Source organism: Bison bison, unplaced genomic scaffold (genome assembly GCF_000754665.1).
Source record: "Bison bison bison isolate TAMUID 2011002044 unplaced genomic scaffold, Bison_UMD1.0 scf7180017864148, whole genome shotgun sequence".
In the NCBI taxonomy this organism is placed as follows: domain Eukaryota; kingdom Metazoa; phylum Chordata; class Mammalia; order Artiodactyla; family Bovidae; genus Bison; species Bison bison.
In genome coordinates this window covers 7,963,163-7,983,178 of record NW_011494720.1, presented here as the reverse complement: position 1 = coordinate 7,983,178, position 20,016 = coordinate 7,963,163, and the positions used below count along the sequence as shown (strand labels likewise).

Here is a 20,016-nt window from a genome sequence, read left to right as displayed (position 1 = left end):
AAACCCTGAAAAGATGACTTAAAAATTTCTTTGCAATAGAGTAGTTTAGAATTCAGATGAGTAAAGAAAGGAAGGAAGGAACCCCATATGGTAAGTGCCCCCTCAAAGGTGAATGTGTCCTTTAAAAGGCTTCCTTCCCAGGACAGCCTTGTCACTAACGTGGACCTTGTCACTCAAACACGGACCTTGAAACCACTCAACACTCAATAGAGATATAATACAGCTCACATATGTCATTTCAAATTTTCTAGTGGCTACATTTTAAAAAGCAAAAAGAACCAGGCAAAGTTAATTCAAATACTATATTTCACTTAATGCAACATATCCAATATATTAGGACTTCCCTGGTGGCTCAGATGGTAAAGCGTCTGCCTACAATGCAGGAGAGCTGCGTTCAATCCCTGGGTTGGGAAGATCCCCTGGAGAAGGAAATGGCAACCCACTCCAGTACCCTTGCCTGGAAAATCCCATGGACGGAGGAGCCTGGTAGGCTACAGTCCACGGGGTCACAAAGAGTTGGACATGACTGAGTGACTTCACTTTCATTTTCATTCAACGTATTGTGAAAATATATTATCGGTATTAAAATTATTAATGAAAATGTTCACTCTTTGGTCAATAGCGAGTCTCCTGAATCTGACGTGCGTTTTCCTCTGGCCACATTTCAAGAGCCATGTGAGGCCAGAGGCTATCGTGTTGGGCAGCGCCCCTTCAGGGTGCCCCTCTGTCTTGTGGCCCACCCCTCGCGCTGTTGATGAGTGTCTCCCGCGCATGCCGGGCAGGGCTGAGTCGGTACATTGCCTCTGCCCTCTAGACGAGATCCCAGACACGCCTACCCTCCCACAAAGCCCTGGGGCTTCCCTGTCCCCTGTCCCCCAGGATACGCCAGAGTCGCTCCCCTCCGAGCAGTGCCGTCCACGCCGCTGTCCAGTCTACCCACTGGAAGCTTTGGGGCCTCCTGCTCTGCTGGCAGCTAGAAAGGTCCCAGTGCACGCCGGGCCTTCAGAGCTGTTGCTGATGCAGACATGGGACAGGGGAAGGGCCCTGGCTTTCTCCAGGAGCCGGTGCGCATGCCTGGCCTGCAGGGCAGTGCCAGAAGCCCCGGAGAGGCAGCCACTTACTTTTCATGTGGGTGGTGACAGACAGAAACAAATTTTCCACAGACTTATTGAATCCTTTAAACTGCCCGAGTTCCTGCAACTAAAGCAGAGACAGAAGGAGAGAATGAGACTTCTGTCTGATGACTGGTGTTTGCCCCAGAAGGCTCCAGGCCACCAACCCCCAAATGCCTGTATGGGTGGGTGAAGGCATGTGTGGGTTCTTGGGGTGCATGTGGGTGTGTGCACGTGTGTCTCTGGGGCACAGGCCTCTAGAGAGGAGGGAGGAGCCCTCTTTATTCAGCGTCTCTCCTCTGAGTTTTGACAACTGCCTTAAAGGAAGGGGCAGTACCATGTGGTTGTCGAAAAGCTAACAACTACCTCGTAGAAATAAGCACGGACACGTCATGGCCTCAAAGACTCAGTGAGCAAATTCTTACTTCTCTGGCCTCCTTCTCTTACGTCACTGACCCCAGCTCGGTCCAGAGAGGACGTCAACGTGGAGGAGCCAGACTGGAGCCAGGGGTCAGGTCCACCCCCCAGTGCAGAAGAGAGAGGAAAAGGGCAGAGAAAGAACAGAAATGAGGCCACCCCCTCTGCGAGTCTCATCCATCCGTCCATCCATCCCAGTAATATGTCTTGAGCATGTCTGTGCTCGAGTAACTTCAGATAAATTACTCTCAAGGAGTAAAGGAAACCTCTCCCAAGGAGAGCGTAGAGCAGGATTTTGAAGGTCACTCTGGGGTCTCAGTCTGAAACTGGAAAAAGAATTCTCTCGCCAGCAGACATGTATATCCTGTACAGAGATGGAGTTACTCCCTTTAATATGCAGAATAATAAATAATCAAAACCACATGTTTCTATGGCACTTGACAATTTCCAAGTATCAGCACAGACATTATCTGGGTAATTTCTCATACCAGCCGTCGGAGGCGAGCCAAACGAGTATGATTATTGCTGCCTCCCAGGTGGGAGCCCAGGTAAAAGTAGAAAGTGAAGTTGCTCAGTCGTGTCCAACTCTTTGAGACCCATGGACTGTAGCTTACCAAGCTCCTCTGTCCATGGGATTTTCCAGGCAATAGTACTGGAGTGGATTGCCATTTCCTTCTCCAGAGGATCTTCCCGACCCAGGGATCGAACCCAGGTCTCCCGCATTGTAGACAGACGCTTTACCGTCTGAGCCACCAGGGAAGTTGGGAGCCCAGGTAAGTCCCCCAGAATCACACAGCTAACTCTCTGGATGGGAAGAGTCCTGGTCTTTACGCTAAGCACCTACAAACACTCAAAGACAGGCACACACACATTTCCACAGGTACTCCCCCATCTGTGAGTCACATGCCTGTGAATCAACCTGTATTTCCCTTTCCAACCCCCCAAGGCCCCTGACACACACGGGAGCCCGTCCAGACCCCCACACTCAAGGGCACGGTGAGGGGACAGAAGCAAGAAAACAACAAGAGTGAAGAGATAGGGATGTGGGATGCAGGCGGAAGACACGTCCACTGATGACGCGGGGCGTGGCGGGGGGCGGGCCCATGGCCCCCAGCGCGTGATGGGAACCCAGACCCCAGGCAGAGCCCAGCACCTTCGGCCTCCTACGGGGGGCCCCCTTCCCTCCTGGCCTCGGGACCCTCCAGCCAAGGCTGGATCGCTCTGCCACGAGGCTCAGCCTCTCGGCCCCGTCTCCTCCGCGTCCATCCCCGTCCCCACCCAGCGGGCACCGGACGGGCACGTTACCCTGGCAGGGCCGCCGCCACACTGGCTTTCGCTGAGAGGCGGTGGAGTGGGAGGAACCACAGAGATCTTGTTGCTGAGGGGAAACACAGGGACAAGAAACGGGTTGTGAGTATTACGCGTATACAGCATTCACATTTGTCCTGCAATTCAAGTCCTCTGCCTTTCTGCAAAAAAATACGCCTCACCTTTTAGAAGGGGGCCCAGCAGCCTGCCTGGATCCATTCCTCACAGGGCTGATTCCTGGGGTCTGAACGTGGGAGACGCAGCCCTGTGGTCCCAGGCCAGGGCACTGCACTCCAGCCGTGTGTTCACAAAACAGCTGGGGTGCTGGGCCCCGGCTCTGTGGCTTGGCTGCCCTGGCACCCGGACTCCACACATGGGTGCCACGTGGACATGAGCGTCCTCTTAGTGGACAGCACCCAGCAGAATGCCCCAGATGTCACGGATGTAAAAACCGACAGTAAGAGGAATCATAAGTATATGCTAAAAGAAGTTGGCACGAGGACGGACGGAGTAAAACAATGAAAAATCCAGAAATTGGAAAGTCTCACCATAAACAAAACAAAACAAAAGCTGCTGGTGGAGACGTTTCAAGAACACTTTAATAAATTCGGCATAGTCGGGTGTGTGAATTATTGCTCTCTTCACGATGGCTGGGTGTTTAGAATTTTGTTTATAAAGTTACTATCTCTCAGGCCATTATTCAAACTCACCAGTGTTCATTCCACAAATGTTTCTAAAGTGTCAGGCACCGGGCAAGATGTTGGGGACATGAATGATTCATAAAAGCAAATGCTTGGTTTAGAATCTCACTGGTGCATGTGCTCAGCCATGTCTGACTCTTTGCCACCCCATGGACTGTAGCCCACCAGGTTGCTCTGTCCATGGAATTTTCTGGACAAGAATACTAGAATGGGTTCATTTCCTTCTACAGGTAATCTTCCTGACTCAGGGATTGAACCCAAGTCTCTTTCATCTCCTGCAATGGTAGGCTGATTCTTTACCACCGAGCCACCCAGGAAGTCCTGAATCTCATTGGACATGCCATCAAAAACAACATTTTGTTTCCTGAAAACATATCAAAAAAATTCAAGAAACAAAATGTCTTGTGAGAAAATCTTATGCTCAATCCTTGTAGCTTTTCATAAGAATGTGGAAATATCTCTGCATCTTCTCCAGGCACTTTTTATCATCTTTTTTTTAAAGTTACATTCCAGAGCAGTGACATCCGAAAGTCAGGAGACCTATACGTTCTTTCGCTGACTCCTCTGTGCTCCAGCCCCGAGGGCCCAGGACGGCCTGGCCTCTGACAACACTCACCTCAGCTTCTGATAAGATTGCAAGAGCTTTGCTCCGGCTGTCTCGTGCTTGCCTGGAAGAGATATCGGTAGAGGTCATTTATTAGTAGGAATACAACACAGATGATGGAAATACAGGATCTAATACATTAAAATTATTATTTTCCTAACAGTGCATCTTGTGATTAAAAAGCAAGAGACCATTTTGGGGTGTGCGCTGTTGCTCGGTCATATTTGACTTTTTGAAACCCCAGGCTTCTCTGTCCATGGAGTTTTTCAGGCAAGAATGCTGGAGTGGGTTGCCATTTCCCCCTCCAGGGGATCTTCCTGACCCAGGGATCGAACCTGCATCTCCATCTACTTCTGCATTGGCAGGTGGATTCTTTACCACTGAGCCACCTGGGAATCTGTATGTTTTACCAAAAAATCATGAAACTGTACATTTAAACAGGTGAATTTTGTGTTACCTAAATTATATTCCACCTAAAGCTGATGTTCCACACACACATACGCCCACACACAGAATGAGACAATACTTGCTGGAAATGATTGCTTTTACTGAAAGTTGATGCTGAATTAGATTTTTAAATTCTGGATCATTTGAAAAACACTTCAAGCTTCTAAGCTTCCAGTTGTCCTCTGCAAACATTTCATAATGGAGTGACTATATTCCTTTAATCATTCTTTGTTACGCAGATTGAATTAATCTTTTAAAAAATGTAATCTACTTATTTCTAGTTATAGAGGCTAATAATTTCCTAAATAAGACTCCATCTGATATAGTACTCTTTTTGTTTCAAGGAAAGGGGATTTTATGATGTGCTGTATTAAGACCCTAAAAATAGCCCTCTCTAAAGCCCACAGTCCTGTGAACACAATGTTTCCCAGCCCAATGCACAGGGTGAGGTCAGTGCACTTGCCCAGCCTGGAGACCAGAAGTGGATTCTCTCAGGGAAGTTCCCAAGAAGCCCCCAGAGCACCCAGCACACAGCTGAGAACTGCCAGATGCATGGTCCTAGGAGGTCAGAGCAACTCCCGTGTTGTGCTTTCAGAAGGCTTTCTTGTTGTTGCTGTTCAGTCGCTCAGTGTCCGACTCTTTGTGAACCCATGGACTACAGCATGCCAGGCTTCCCTGTCCTTCACTATCTCCTGGAGTCCATTGAGTCGGTGATGCCATCCAACCATCTCATCCTCTGTCGTCCCCTTCTCCTCCTGCCTTCAATCTTTCCCAGCATCAGGGGCTTTTCCAATGAGTCAGCTCTTCGCATCAGGTGGCCAAAGTATTGGAGCTTCAGCTTCAGTCCTTCTAATGATTATTCAGGACTGATTTCCTTTAGCATGGACTGGTTTGATCTCCTTGCAGTTCAAGGGACTCTCAAAAGTCTTCTCCAATACCACAGTTCAAAAGCATCAATTCTTTGGCCCTCAGCTTTCTTTATGGTCCAACTCTCACATCTGTACATGACTACAGGAAAAACCATAGCTTTGACTAGACAGACCTTTGTTGGCAAAGTGATGCCTCTGCTTTTTAATACACTGTCTAGGTTTGTCATAACTTTTCTTCAGAAGGCTATAATCCTTCCCAAAGAAAGCCTTAAATATTTCATCATCTCCATAAGACAGGAGGCAGGGCGGCAGGGGCGGGGTAGTAAGACAGTCAGGAATTACAGGGAGCCTTTGGGTGGGGGGTAAAGTACTCTTATATCAAGCCCCAAACATTAAAGCTGGGGATGGCTAACCCCCCAGCTGACCCTGATCTGATCTCCCCCTCCCCCCAATTCCATGGGATTCTCCAGGTAACAATACTGGAGTGGGTAGCCATTCCCTTCTCCAGAGGATCTTCTCAACCCAGGGATCAAAACCAGGTCTTCTGCATTGCAGGCAGATTCTTTACCGTGTGAGCTACAGGGATTATGCCCACTGCCAGTCAGGGGTCCTAACTTGGGGAGCTCAGGTGACGGATGAGCCCTGAAATCACATTTCAAACTGTGAGTCCACTTGCCCATGTGCATTTTTCTGGGGTTCACCGCGGTGCTCACCAGACTCTAACAGGAGTGAGCCTCCTCACTGTCCGACTACAAAACAACCCTTTAAAAATAAAAAAGGCCTCACCCCGAAGGCTGAGCGCTAAACCAGCAGAGCCAGCTTGTAAAGAGTGAAGGCTCACATCTGCAGAAGCCTCGGGGAAGAAGACTGGCTGGAATCTAAAGGAGCCACCCCGAGTGCACCGAGGGCCCCATCACTGCGAAAGCAGAGAAAGACAGAGGAAAGAGGGAGATTAGACAGAGACACTGCTTGTTCAGCCTGTCCTGGGCCAGAGTGCAGACTCCAGAGGAGGGGCAGTTCTGAGCCCTGGGGGTGGCGGGGCAGGGGGACCACAGCTCAGGGGCTGCTGGCCCCTCGTCCTCCCAGTCGTGGACTGCTGGGACTGCTGCCCAGAGGCATGACCACCAGGTGACAGCCCCTCTCTCCAAAACGATGCTCCTCTCCCCACCACCTGCAGCCCTCTAGCGTCTCCCTACGGCCCACAACTGGGCCTCCACACTGGGGGTCTACTCTCGCACCAACCCTTAAGGAGGGTGCCCCACTGCCCTACTTACCCTGGGCGTTCTCCACTCACTCCCCTCGCTAATTGCCTTTCTACCCCAGGCCTGTACCTCCCTCCTAAACCTCAGCTTGGTCTCCCCATCACATTCCTAAATACCCTTCCTGAGCCCCGGGAGGCTGGGCCCACATACACGGCTTTCTGCTGCCCCCTGCTGGCGGCACTGGGAACCACCACCCTCGGCGTTGACACACCCTAACTGTAAAGTCCAAATGGCCAGTATTACAGGCTCTGTACCTTCTCTCCCACCTGCTCAACTGTGCGCTTGTGACTGCAGCCATCGTGTTAAAGAGTGGGTGTGTCTGTGTTCTGATAATGGACGTTGAAATTTGAATTTCTTGTAATTTTTCAGTTCAGTTCAGTTGCTCAGTCGTGTCTGACTCCTTGCAACCCCATGGACTACAGCACACCAGGCCTCCACATCACCAACTCCCGGAGTTTACTCAAACTCACGTCCATTAAGTCGGTGATGCCATCCAACCATCTCATCCTCTGTCGTCCCCATCTCCTCCCGCCTTCAATCTTTCCCAGCATCAGGGTCTTTTCAAATAAGTCAGTTCTTTGCATCCGGTGGCCAAAGTATTGGAGTTTCAGATTCAGCATCAGTCCTTCCAATGAATATTCAGGACTGATCTTCTTTAGGATGGACTGGTTGGATCTCCTTGCAGTCCAAGGGACTCTCAAGAGTCTTCTCCAACACCACACAGTTCAAAAGCATCAATTCTTCGGGGCTCAGCTTTCTTTATGGTACAACTCTCATATCCAGCAATGACTACTGGAAAAACCATAGCTTTGACTAGACAGACTTTTGTTGACAAAGTAATGTCTCTGCTTTTTAATATGCTGTCTAGGTTGTAATTTTTTATGTCTCACAAAAGTTCTTCTTTTGATTTCTAACCATTAAGATATGTAAAACTCATTCTCAGCTCACAGGAGTTGCAAGAATGGGTGGAGGGACAGGCTTGGCCCAGGGGAGCCAGGGTGCCCCACGCTCTTTTTCCCCCAGGTGTTGCGGGGGCAGCTGTCAGCAGGGAGCCCGTGAGCCATGCAGAGTCCCAGGCGCACCCCCAGCCTCACGGAGGTGGCCTGGGGCGTGAGGTGGAGGAGCAACCCTGGGGCTCTGTTCCTGTGCATCACCACTTTACTCTTTTTTTCTCTTCTACTCCTCAGTCATTTCTTACCAGAGGCTTTCCTTAAAAAGCACTGAACATTTATTTCTTGTTAACTCTTTTTTTTAATTTGCATAATGACTATGGGGAAATGCTCGTTGAAAGATGCCCCTCCCCCAGGTCTCCTGACTGGCAGGTTGAGGTCCCACTCTGGTGGCCTCCTTAGGCTTTACCGAGAGCGGCTGTGGGTCTGGGTCCCAGGGTCCTAGGCTTCGGGCCCATTCAGAAAGTCACAGAGACATTTATTATCCTCGAAGCTGACTGTCTGCCAGGGGCTGTGTGGGACACTGACTGCATTTGCTGTGGGGCGTCACCAGGAGCCGTCTCAACTCTGTAAGTGAAAACCTAGGCTCACGGGGACTGTGCTGCTGTTGTTCAGTCTCTCAGTCATGTCCGACTCTCTGCAACCCCATGGACTGCAGCATGCCAGGCTCCCCTGTCCTTCACTGTCTCCCAAAGTTTGTTCCAACTCATGTCCACTGAGTTGATGATGCCATCCAACCACCTCATCCTCTGTCGCCCCCCTCTCCTCCTGCCCTCAAAGCACAGTGGACTGCGTAATGGGCCCAACATTACAAACGACGAAAAAGCTGGCATTCACGTGACAACCTGCCTACAAAGCCAGGCACAGCAAAGTTAGGGCAGCACGCCAGTGACCAGATGAGGGGGTGACCTTCTCTCTGCTCTGGCTTGCGTTTGAAATGTTCATAATAAAAAGCAAGGGCTTTTTCTGTGGGGAACCACCACACGTAAACCAACAACCAAATCCCTGAAAATTCTTAATCCTGTCTGAATTTCATAAGTGGTTTGTACTTGTCATGCGTATCTTATCCTGCTTAAGAAACGAGGCCTGTGATTGCGGCGTCCAGCCTCTGGTGGGGCAGTGAGTGCCCAGCAGCGAGCGTGTTGCCAGCACCCTCCAGAGGCCGCCTCTCCCCCCCGCCCCTCACCCTCCAAAACACACTCCAGGTCCTGTCCTTGGCTTGCAACTCCCAGCCTTCGCAGCTTCTTCAGCCAACACACAGAGCTGCTTTGGGTTGAGAAAAGATACGCTGAAGCCCTCCCCCCAGGCAACTGTGAAGGTGACCGCCCTTGGAGACAGGAGTCTTTGCAGATGGAGCTTAGGTGAGGTCATCCGGGTGGGTCCTGATCCAACACGACTGGTGTCCTTGCAAAGTGGGGACACGTGGACAGAGGGGCAGACACGCACAGAGGGAAGACGGCAGGACCACAGAGGCAGAGACGGAGCGATGCGTCTACGAGCCACGGACACCGAGGACTGCCGGGAGGGGCAAGGAGGGGTTCTCCTCGAGAGCCGGCAGAGCAAACGGGTATCTCGGAAACTCGACTTTGGACTTTCAGCCTCCAGAGCTGAGAGACGATACATTTCTGTTTCAAGCCACCCAGGTCACTGTAATGTGTTACCGCAGCTGGAGAGACCCATCTCGGAGGTCCCGTGTGACTCAGTCTGCACTGACCTCTCCTTGCCACCTGCTGCAGGTATAGGCGAAGCTGAACTTCCTAGGAGCCCCACCGCCACTAGGGGGCACCACTTCACACCACGTTGTGCCTTCGCGTTCCGTCTAGTGGTTTATTCTCTGGACCTGACCCACCAGGCTCCTCGTCGTGGTTGCCAGGCGCAGTTGCTTTAAAATTCCTCTGATGCCCTGTAACTGCTGGCATATACATCCATCTCCCCTGCTAGACGGTGAACCCTTTGAGGACACGGGCCTCGTCAGTGTCGCCAGCACCAGCGGGCTTGCCAAGCAGAGGCGGGTTATAATAAATATGACAACAACAGTATCCAATGCTATTTTAGCAGTAAGTGTGACCTCATTCGAGCTGTACCAAATATATATGAAACAAGGTCATTTTTTCCACCACTTGGCTTCCGCATAATTTTGTCCATTCATTCACATTCGTTGTGTATAATACACACGGCTCTTTACAGAGGTAAGAGTCAGGGGACACAACCTCTGCTCATAAGCAGGAACTTAGGGAGTGGTAGGCATCCCCATGGACCACAGGGCAGAGCAGAGGCTTCTAGATCCAAAACCAGCCTGGGACTAGCACAGAGTGTCTGTGGCAAGTCGTCACACGTCTGTGTACTACTGGATACACTGCATCTACTTTCATATCCACTTCTCTAAAAAAAGGTGAAGTCAGAAAGAGAAAAACAAATATCATCTATTAACACACTTACGCGAAATCTAGAAAAGTGGTACAGATGAACCTATTTGCAAAGCAGAAATAGAGGCATAAGACTAGAGAACAAAAGTATGGACACCAAGTGGGGAAAGGGGGGTGGGATGGACTGAGAAATTGGCCTTGACATATACAGACTGCTATGTACAGAATTGATGCCTTCAAACTGTGGTGCTGGAGAAGACTCTCGAGAGGCCCTGGACAGCAAGGAGATCAAATCAGTCAATCCTAAAGGAAATCAACTGGATATTCATTGGAAGGACTGATGCTGAAGATCCAACACTTTGACCACCCGATTCAAAGAGCTGACTCACTGGGAAAGCTGTGAGTCAGACCACCTTCTGCTTGAAGACTCTGTTCACTCCACAGCTGTCTGGGTTCCATGACTTTTCCATAGTGCAGGGCTGCTGTGGGGCCTTACACTGTCGGAGAGGAGGTTAACGATCATGTCTTAGAAGACTAAGCCGCGCCAATCCCATGATTCAGGGTGTGGGGCCCCTCAGCCACCTATGACCATGTGATGGAGCTGGCTGACTGAGCTGTACTGGGGCATTCCAGAGTCTTCCCTCTGCCCTCTTTCCCAGGGACCTCGTCATCCCAGCAAGGCATCAGGGTGGCAGGGTACGGCATCTGCAGCAGGACCTGTGGTCCAGGACGCTGGCTGGTGGGCAGCTGGCGTGCTTGGCCAGTGTTAAAATGGAGCCTGGTTCAAAGTGAGCATCCATTCTACAGGATTTCTTATAAGCACCTGCCTTATCCCTATTCTTAACATTTTCTTTACTGGAGTACAGTTGCTTTGCAGTGTTGCGTTAGTTTCTGCTGTACAGCAAGGTGAATCAGCTGTATGTATACATGTATCCTTTCTTTTTGGATTTTCTTCCCATTTAGGTCATTGCAGAGCATTGAGTAGAGTGCCCTGAGCGAGACAGTAGGTTCTCATCAGTTATCTATTTTATACATTGTTGTTGTCATTTAGTCAGTAAGTTGTGTCTGACTCTGCGACCCCATGGACTGCAGCACGCCAGGCCTCCCTGTCCTTCACCATCTCCTGGAGTTTGCTCAAACTCATGTCCATTGAGTTGATGAGGCCATCCAACCATCACATCCTCTGTCGCCCCCTTCTCCTCCTGCCTTCAGTCTTTCCCAGCATCAAAGCAAAGCACAGGTAGGGGTTACTCACACAAAGCCTCCCTGGGAACTATGCAAATACACTCCATCAAGATGCTCTGTCTGCCCTAGGAGTTGGTCGTAATATATGGATTTTGTTAGAATAACACATTCTGCTGTGCCTTTCAGAAAAATAATGACAATCAATCAACACACAAATCTAGGTGGCCCCCTTGCACAGTGCCCAACCTGCACAACTGTATGTGACAGTCCTGAGGGCTGGCCCACAGTGGAGTGTTAAGTATGTTCCAAATGCTAGACAGAGGTGACTAAAACCAGAGGCTGGGGCAGGGGGCAGTGTTAGACAATTATAAGGTGTTTTAGGACTTTCATTTTTCATAGGCAAGAAAAGGTCCCTAGGACAATAAAGTTTTAAACCAATCTTTGGCTCACTTATGCAAAGTGGAAAAAAATCTTTCTAAAAATTTGACCTAAAAGTCCCTTAGAATGTGAAGAACCATGATATTCTGTCACAAACGGTTTCAGAGTTGGATTCCAGAGCCTTTGAGGGTATGTTTCACTCTTTAGAGATGTTTGAGCTTAGGTGGCACTGGGACCAAGACACCATTCTAGGATGGAAGGAGACGCAGGCCACAGCTGTGAACCTGCCACCAGAGCCTTCCAGAAGAATGGAAATTAACAGCAGGTTTATAATCCTGTGGGCAGAACGAGGATCACGTGTAGTGTCCTTCTGCCACTAGACATTACTCTTCTGCTTAGCTGCAGGAAAGAAAATAATTTTTCCCCTTTAATTAAGCTCCCTGCATCCTATCAGCAGAAGGTCTGAATGGCTTCTATGTTAATAATAATCCTCAAGAGCAGGGTAGTAACTCTTCCACAAAGAGACACCTAAGGTTGAAGATAACTGGCCTGGGTTTGCAGTGAACCAGGGAATAATCAGGTATAAACTGCTTCTCCACAGCCTTTAACTTTCTCTAAGAACTGAATGTGGGTCTCAAGAGTTCTCTGTCCTAAAGATTCTAGATATTAATTCTTTATCAGATATGTGATTTCCAAATATTTTCTTCCATTTTATGGCTTTCCTTTTTATTCTGTTGATGGTATCCTTTGATGCACAGAACTTTTTCATTTTCATGAAGTCCAGTTTATCTTTTTTTTTTGGTTGCCTTTGCCTTTGGTGTCCTATATAAGAAATCACTGTCCTCCCAAGACTTCAGATTATACTACAAAGCTTCAGTAATCAAAACAGCATGGTATTAGCACAAAACAGGCATATATCTAGAGAAAACGAATGCAAAAAGATCCATGCACCCCAGTGTTCATAGAAGCACTATTCATAGTAGCCAAGACATGGGAACAACCCAAGTGTACATTAGCAGATGAACGGATAAAGAAGGTGTGGGGTGTGTATACAACGGACTGTTGCTGCTGCTGCTAAGTCACTTCAGTCGTGTCCAACTCTGTGCGACCCCATAGACGGCAGCCCACCAGGCTCCCCCACCCCTGGGATTCTCCAGGCAAGAACACTGGAGTGGGTTGCCATTTCCTTCTCCAATGCATGAAAGTGAGAAGTGAAAGTGAAGTCGCTCAGTTGTGTCTGACTCTTAGCGACCCCATGGACTGCAGCCTACCAGGCTCCTCTATCCATGGGATTTTCCAGGCAAGAGTGCTGGAGTGGGGGCCACTGCCTTCTCCATTGCCTTCTCCACAACGACTGTTACTTAACCATAAAAGGAAACAATGAAGTGAAATAATGCCATTTGCAGCAACATGGACAGCCCTAGGGATTATCATACTAACCAAAGTAAGTCAAAGAAAAAGACAAGTAACATATGTTATCACTTATATGTGAAATCTTTTTTCCTCAATTACAAATGAGCTTATTTACAAAACAGATTCACAGACAAAGAAAACAAACTCATGGTTACCAAAGAGGAAGGGGGAGGAAGGAAAAAGTAGGAGCTTGGGATTAACAGATACACACGACTGTATATAAAGTAGATAAACAAGGACCTACTACACAGCACATGGAGCTATATTTAGTATCCTGTGATAACCTATAACAGAAAGAATCTGAAGTTATATATATATGAAATTAGACATATATATGAAACTGGACGTCCCTGGTGGCTCAGATAGTAAAGAATCTGCCGGTAACGCAGGAGGCCCAGGTTCGATCCCTGGAGGAGGAAGCGGCAACCCACTCCAGTATTCTGGCCTGGGAAATCGCACAGACTGAGGAGCCTGGCGGGCTACAGTCCATGGGGTCGCAAGAGTCGGACACGACTGAACAACTAACACACACACACGTATGTGAAACTGAGTCACTTTGCTGTACACCTGAAACACAACATTATAAATGAACCACACTTCAATCACAAAAAGAAATCGTGACTTCCCTGGTGGTCCAGCGGTTAAGAATCCCTTGCCAATGCACAGGACATGGGTTCAATCCCTGATCCAGGAAGACGCCACATGTCTCCGGGCAGCCGAGTCCATATGCCACAACTACAGAGCGAGCTCTCTAGAGCCTGTGCTCTGCAGCAAGAGAAGCCACGGCAATGAGACGCCCAGGCACCACGAGGCGGAGTAGCCCCACTCCCCGCAGCTAGAAGAAGTCTGTGAGCAGCAACGAAGACCCAACACAGCCATAAATAAATTTTAAAAAAGTAAAAAATCATTGTGAAGTGAAGTGAAAGTCGCTCTGTCTTGTCCGACTCTTTGTGACCCCACAGACTATACATACAAGTCAATGGAATTCTCCAGGCAAGAATACTGGAATGGGTAGCCTTTCCCTCCTCCAGGGGATCTTCCCAACCCAGGGATTGAAGCCAGGTCTCCAGTATTACAGGCAGATTCTTTACCAGCTAAGCCACGAGGGAAGCCCAAGAATACTGGAGTGGGTAGCCTTTGCCTTTTCCAGTGTATCTTCCCGACCCAGGAATCGAACTGGGGTCTCCTGCATTGCGGGCAGATTCTTTACCAGCTGAGCCATCAGGGAGGCCATCAAAGCCCCATACATGTCATAGTCCCCTCTATGTTTCCTTTTAAGTGTTTTACACTTTAGCTCTTACTTTTAGGTCTTTGATCCTTTGAATTAACTTTTGTTTATGGTGTTAGGTAAGGGTCCAACTTCATTCTGTTACATGGACACATCCAGTTTTCCTAGCACCCTTTATTGAAGAGGCTCTCCTTTTCCCATTGAATGAGATAGGCACCCTTGTCAAAAAACTCTCCTGACTATACAACACAGAAAATATAGCTAATATTTTAAAATAACTATAAATGGAGATAACCTTTGAAAACTGAATTACTATGCTGTACGCCTGTAACTTGTATAACACTGTACATCAATTATACTTCAATTAAAAACGTCACTTGACCACATGCACAAGAGTTCTGTTCTGGGGCCTCTATTCTATTCCAATTGTCCACATAACTGTCCTTATGCCGGTGCCTCACTCTTTGGATTACTGTGGCTTTGTAGAAGTTTTGAAATCAGGAAGTAGAAGTCTTCCAGCTTTCTTCTCCTTTTTAAGGAAACAAACAACCCAATTCAAATACAGGCAAAGGACCTGAAGTCAAGTGGGCTTTAGGAAGAAATTATTGCAAACAAAGCTAGTGGAGGTGATGGAATACCAGCTGAGCTAATTCAAATCCTGAAAGATGATGCTGTTAAAATGCTGCACTCAATATGCCAGCAAATTTGGAAGACTCAGCAGTGGCCACAGGCCTGGAAAAGGTCAGTTTTCATTCCAATCCCAAAGAAAGGCAATGCCAAAGAATGTTCAAACTACTGCACGATTATACTCATCTCACATGCTAGTAAAGTAATGCTAAAATTCTCCAAGCCAGGCTTCAACAGTACATGAACCCTGAACTTCCAGATGTTCAAGCTGGATTTAGAAAAAACAAAGAGGAACAAGAGATCAAATTGCCAACATTTGTTGTATAATAGAAAAAGCAAGGGAATTCCAGAAAAACATCTAATTTTGCTTCATTGACTACGCTAAAGCCTTTGACTCTGTGTATCACTACAAACTGGAAAATTCTGAAAGAGGTGGGACTACCAGACCACTTTACCTGTCTCCTGAGAAACCTGTATGCAGGTCAAGAAGCAACAGTTAGAACTGGACATGGAACAACAGACTGGTTCCAAATTGGGCAAGGAGTACACTGAGGTGTGTACTGTCACCTTGGATATATATTTAACTTCTATACAGAGGACATCATGTGGAATGCCAGGCTGGGTGAATCATAAGCTGAAATCAAGACTGTGGGGAGAATCTCAAGAAATGATGATATTTCATTAAAGGTTGCAATAGTAATGTGAGAAATGTAGTTTGATTTTTATAATTTTTATAATCCTGCATGTTAAGAGTTATAAACATGTTTTCCACAAAAAGGCCTTTATGTCTTTCACTTACATCTACTTTAGTGTCAGTGATGGTGTTTGATGGGTGCTGGATACTGTCTTTTAAAATGTTATTAGTGTTAAGCTCGGATGGACTTAAAAGTGTGCTTCAGCTTTTACTTGTTCTCAAATTCTTCTTTTAAATCAACAAGTCATAAAGTTATCTCTAACTCAGCTCTCTAGGATCAAATTTTGAAGTTAATGTGAGTTAAGGGTGATATTATCAGGGTGATATTTAATAAAAAGAAGACATGTACACTGAAAAAGAAGATTGCAGGGAGAAATATCAGCAACCTCAGATATGCAGACAATACCACTCTAATGGAAGAAAGTGAAGAGGAATAAAGAGCCTCTTGATGAGGATGAAGGAGGAGAGTGAAAAAGCTGGCTTGAAACTAAACATTCAAGAAAACTAAGATCATGGCATCTGGTCCCATCACTTCATTGCAAATAGATGGGGAAACAATGGAAGCAGTGACAGATTTTATTTTCTTGGGCTCCAAAATCACTGCAGATGGTAGCCATGAAATTAAAAGATGCTTCTTCCCTGGGAGGAAAGCTATCACAAACCTAGACAGCATATTAAAAAGAGACATCACTTTGCTGATAAAGTGTATGGTCAAAGCAAGGCTTTTTCAGTGGTCATGTATGGATATAAAAGCTGGACCGTCACGTACGGATATAAAAGCTGGACTGTCAGAGTGTCCGCTACCAAAAAGTTTACAAATAGTAAATGCTGGAGAGGGTGCGGAGAAAAAGGAACCCTCTTACACTGTTGGTGGGAGTGCAAACTAGTACAGCCACTATGGAGAACAGTGTGGAGATTCCTTAAAAAACTGGAACAGAACTGCCATACGACCCAGAGATCCCACTGCTGGGCATACACACTAAGGAAACCAGAACTGAAAGAGACACGTGTACCCCAGTGTTCATTGCAGCACTGTTTATAATAGCCAGGGCATGGAAGCAACCTAGATGTCCTCGGCAGATGAATGGATAAGAAAGCTGTGGTACATATACACAATGCAGTATTACTCAGCCATAAAAGAATACATTTGAATCAGTTCTAATGAGGTGGATAAAACTGGAGCCTATTATACAGAGTGAAGTAAGTCAGAAAGAAAAACACCAATACAGTATATTAATGCATATATATGGAATTTAGAAAGATGGTAATGATGACCCTATATGCGAGGCAGCAAAAGAGACACAGATATAAAAACAGAATTTTGGACTCTGTGGGATAAGGTGAGGGTGGGATGATTTGAAAGAAGAGCATTGAAACATGTATATTACTGTATATGAAATAAATCACCAGTTCAAGTTCAATGCATTAAACAGGGCACTCAAAGCCAGTGCACTTGGGACAACCCTGAGGAATGGGATGGGGAGGGATGTTGGAAGGGGGTTCAGGATGGGGGGACACATGTACGAGCATGGCTGATTCATGTCAATGTCTGGCAAAAACCACTACAATATTGTAAAGTAATTAGCCTCCAACTTAAATAAATAAATAAAGGGTTGGACCATAAAGAAGGCTGAGCACTTAAGATGGATGCTTTTGAACTGTGATGCTGGAAAAGACTGTTGAGAGTCCCTTGGACTGCAAGGAGATCAAACCAATTAATCCTAAAGGAAATCCACCCTAAACACTCATTGGAAAGACTGATGCTGAAGCTGAAGTTCCAATACTTTGGCCACCTGATGTGAAGAGCCAACTCATTGGAAAAGACCCTTATCTGATGCTGGGAAATACTGAAAGCAAAAGGAGGAGGAGGCAGCAGAGGATGAGATGGACATGCTGCAAATGCATCAGCAACTCCATGGACATGATGCTGCTGCTGCTGCGTCGCTTCAGTTGTGTCCGACTCTGTGCGACCCCATAGACGGCAGCCCACCAGGCTCCCCATCCCTGGGGTTCTCCAGGCAAGAACACTGGAGTGGGTTGCCATTTCCTTCTCCAATGCATGAAAGTGAAAGTGAAGTCTCTCAGTCGTGTCCGACTCTTAGCGACCCCATGGACTGCAGCCTACCAGGCTCCTCCGCCCATGGGATTTTCCAGGCGAGAGTACTGGAGTGGGGTGCCACTGCCTTCTCCGAGCAATGGACATGAATTTGAGCAAACTCTGGGAAGTAGTGGAGGACAGAGGAGACTGGCATGCTGCAGTCCGTGGGGTCACAGAGTCAGACACAACTTAGCAACTGAACCACAAAAGGACTTGAACGTACATTTCTCCAAAGAAGATACAGAAATGGCTCAAGAAGCAGATGAAGAGATAGTCAACATCACTAATCATTAGAGAAATGCAAGTCAAAGCCACAGTGATATAGCCACTAAGGAGAACAGGACGGAGGTTCCTCGGTTTATTTCTTTAAAAAGTAGAACTACAGTGATCCAGCAATCCCAGTTCTGAGTTTACCTCCAAAAGAGGTGAAATTACCATCTCAGAGAGACATTGGCACTCCCATGTTCACTGCAGCATTACTCACAATAGTCAAGACACGGAGATGACCTATGTGGCCACTGCGAGGTGAATGAAATAAAGATAATGCGGTATATATAAATGAAATGTTATTCAGCCATAAAAAGGAAATCCTGTTATTTGCGACAGTATGGAAAGACCTGATGGCACTATGCTAAGTGAAACAAGTCAGAGAAAGACAAATACCACATGATGTCAACTGAACGTGGAATCGCAAACCACTGAACTCATAGAAAGGAAGCAGAGTGGTGGCTGCCAGGAGCTGCAGGCTGGGGTGGGTGGGAAATGGGGAGAGGCTCGTCAGAGCGCACCAAGTTTCAGTTATAAGACGAGTAAGTTTGGGGATCTAATGTATACTGACTATGATGACTACGGTTAACAGTACTGCATTGTACGCTTGAAAGTTGCTCTGAGTAGAGCATTAACGTTCTCAGCATACCATGAGCAACAAATGGTACTTATGTGAAGCGAAGGATGCATTAACAAACCTTACTGTGGTAAGCATTTCATTTATATGTATATAAATAGATATACATATTAAATACTTATATAAATAGGTATCAAATCATCAAAAAAGAATCCACACATGGAACTGAATACATGTCAGGCTTGTAGATACCCAATAAATGCTGACTGAAAGACAAAAAACAGCGAGCTACCACAACACACCGTAATTACTCTTACCAAAAAAAAAAAAAAATACCAAACAAGTGTTGGCATAGATGTGGAGAAATTGGAACTCCTGTGCATTCCCAGTGGGCACAGAAAATGGAGTAGCCACTATGGAAAAACAATATGGCAGTTCCTCAAAAAATAAAAGAAAAAAAAATTAAATGTAGAATTGCCACTTGATCTAGCAACTCCAATTCTGGATGTAAATACAAAAGAAGTGAAAGCAGGGACTTGAACGGATATTTGTAAATCAGTGTTCACAGAAGCATTATTCACAATAGCCCAAAGGTAGAAGCAACCCAAGTGTCCACATATAGATGAATGGATACACAAAATGTGGGCTATATATACAATGGAATATCATTCAGTCTCACAGAGGAATAAAATTCTGATATATGCTACAACATGGATAAACACTGAAGACATGCTAAGTAAAATAAGAACAAATTATGATTCCACTTATATGAGATACTTAGAGTAATCAAAATAATAGAAACAGAAAGTAGAAAGGCTGATGGTTAGAGGAGTAAAAGAGATAGAGGAGATGCTTACTGGGTAGAGAGCTGCAGTTCTGCAAGAGGAAAATGTTCTAGAGATGGATGCTGGTAATGGTTAAAGAACAATGAAAATTTACTTAATGCTACGGATCTGTATGTAGAGAAATCTGTACACAGGTCAAGAAGCAACAGTTAGAACCGGGCATGGAACAACAAACTGGTTTCAAATTGGGAGAGGAGTACGTCAAGGCTGTATATTGTCAGCCTGCTTATTTAACTTCCATGCAGAGTACATCATGTGAAATGCCAGGCTGGATGAAGCTCAAGCTGGAATGAAGACTGCCAGGAGAAATATCGATAACCTCAGATATGCAGATGACACCACCCTGATGGCAGAAAGCGAAGAACTAAAGAGCTTCTTGATGAAAGTGAAAGAGGAGAGTGAAAAAGCTGGCTTAAAACTCATCCTTCAAAAAACTAAGATCATGGCATCCAGTCCCATCACTTTATGGCAAATAGATGGGGAAACAATGGAAACAGTGACAGACTTTATTTTGGGGGGCTCCAAAATCACTGCAGATGGTGACTTCAGCCATGCAATAAAAAAAGACTTGCTCCTTGGAAGAAAAGCTATGACCAAACTAGACAGCATATTAAAAAGCAGAGACATTACTTTCCCGACAAAGGTCCATCTAGTCAAAGCTATGGTTT

The 20,016-nt window shown here is 46.6% G+C and overlaps 1 protein-coding gene across 1 annotated transcript in view; it reads right to left on the bottom strand.

Annotated features, from left to right (window-relative positions):
* SYTL3 (synaptotagmin-like 3) overlaps positions 1 to 20,016 on the bottom strand; it is a 97,137-nt gene that overhangs the window by 33,201 nt on the left and 43,920 nt on the right. Inside the window, exons 5-7 of the mRNA XM_010840880.1 lie at positions 4,155 to 4,206; positions 2,835 to 2,907; positions 1,122 to 1,200 (exon numbers count right to left, since the gene is read on the bottom strand). Of these exons, the coding sequence (XP_010839182.1) occupies positions 1,122 to 1,200; positions 2,835 to 2,907; positions 4,155 to 4,206 (204 nt within the window). The remainder of the gene's footprint in view (positions 1 to 1,121; positions 1,201 to 2,834; positions 2,908 to 4,154; positions 4,207 to 20,016) is intronic.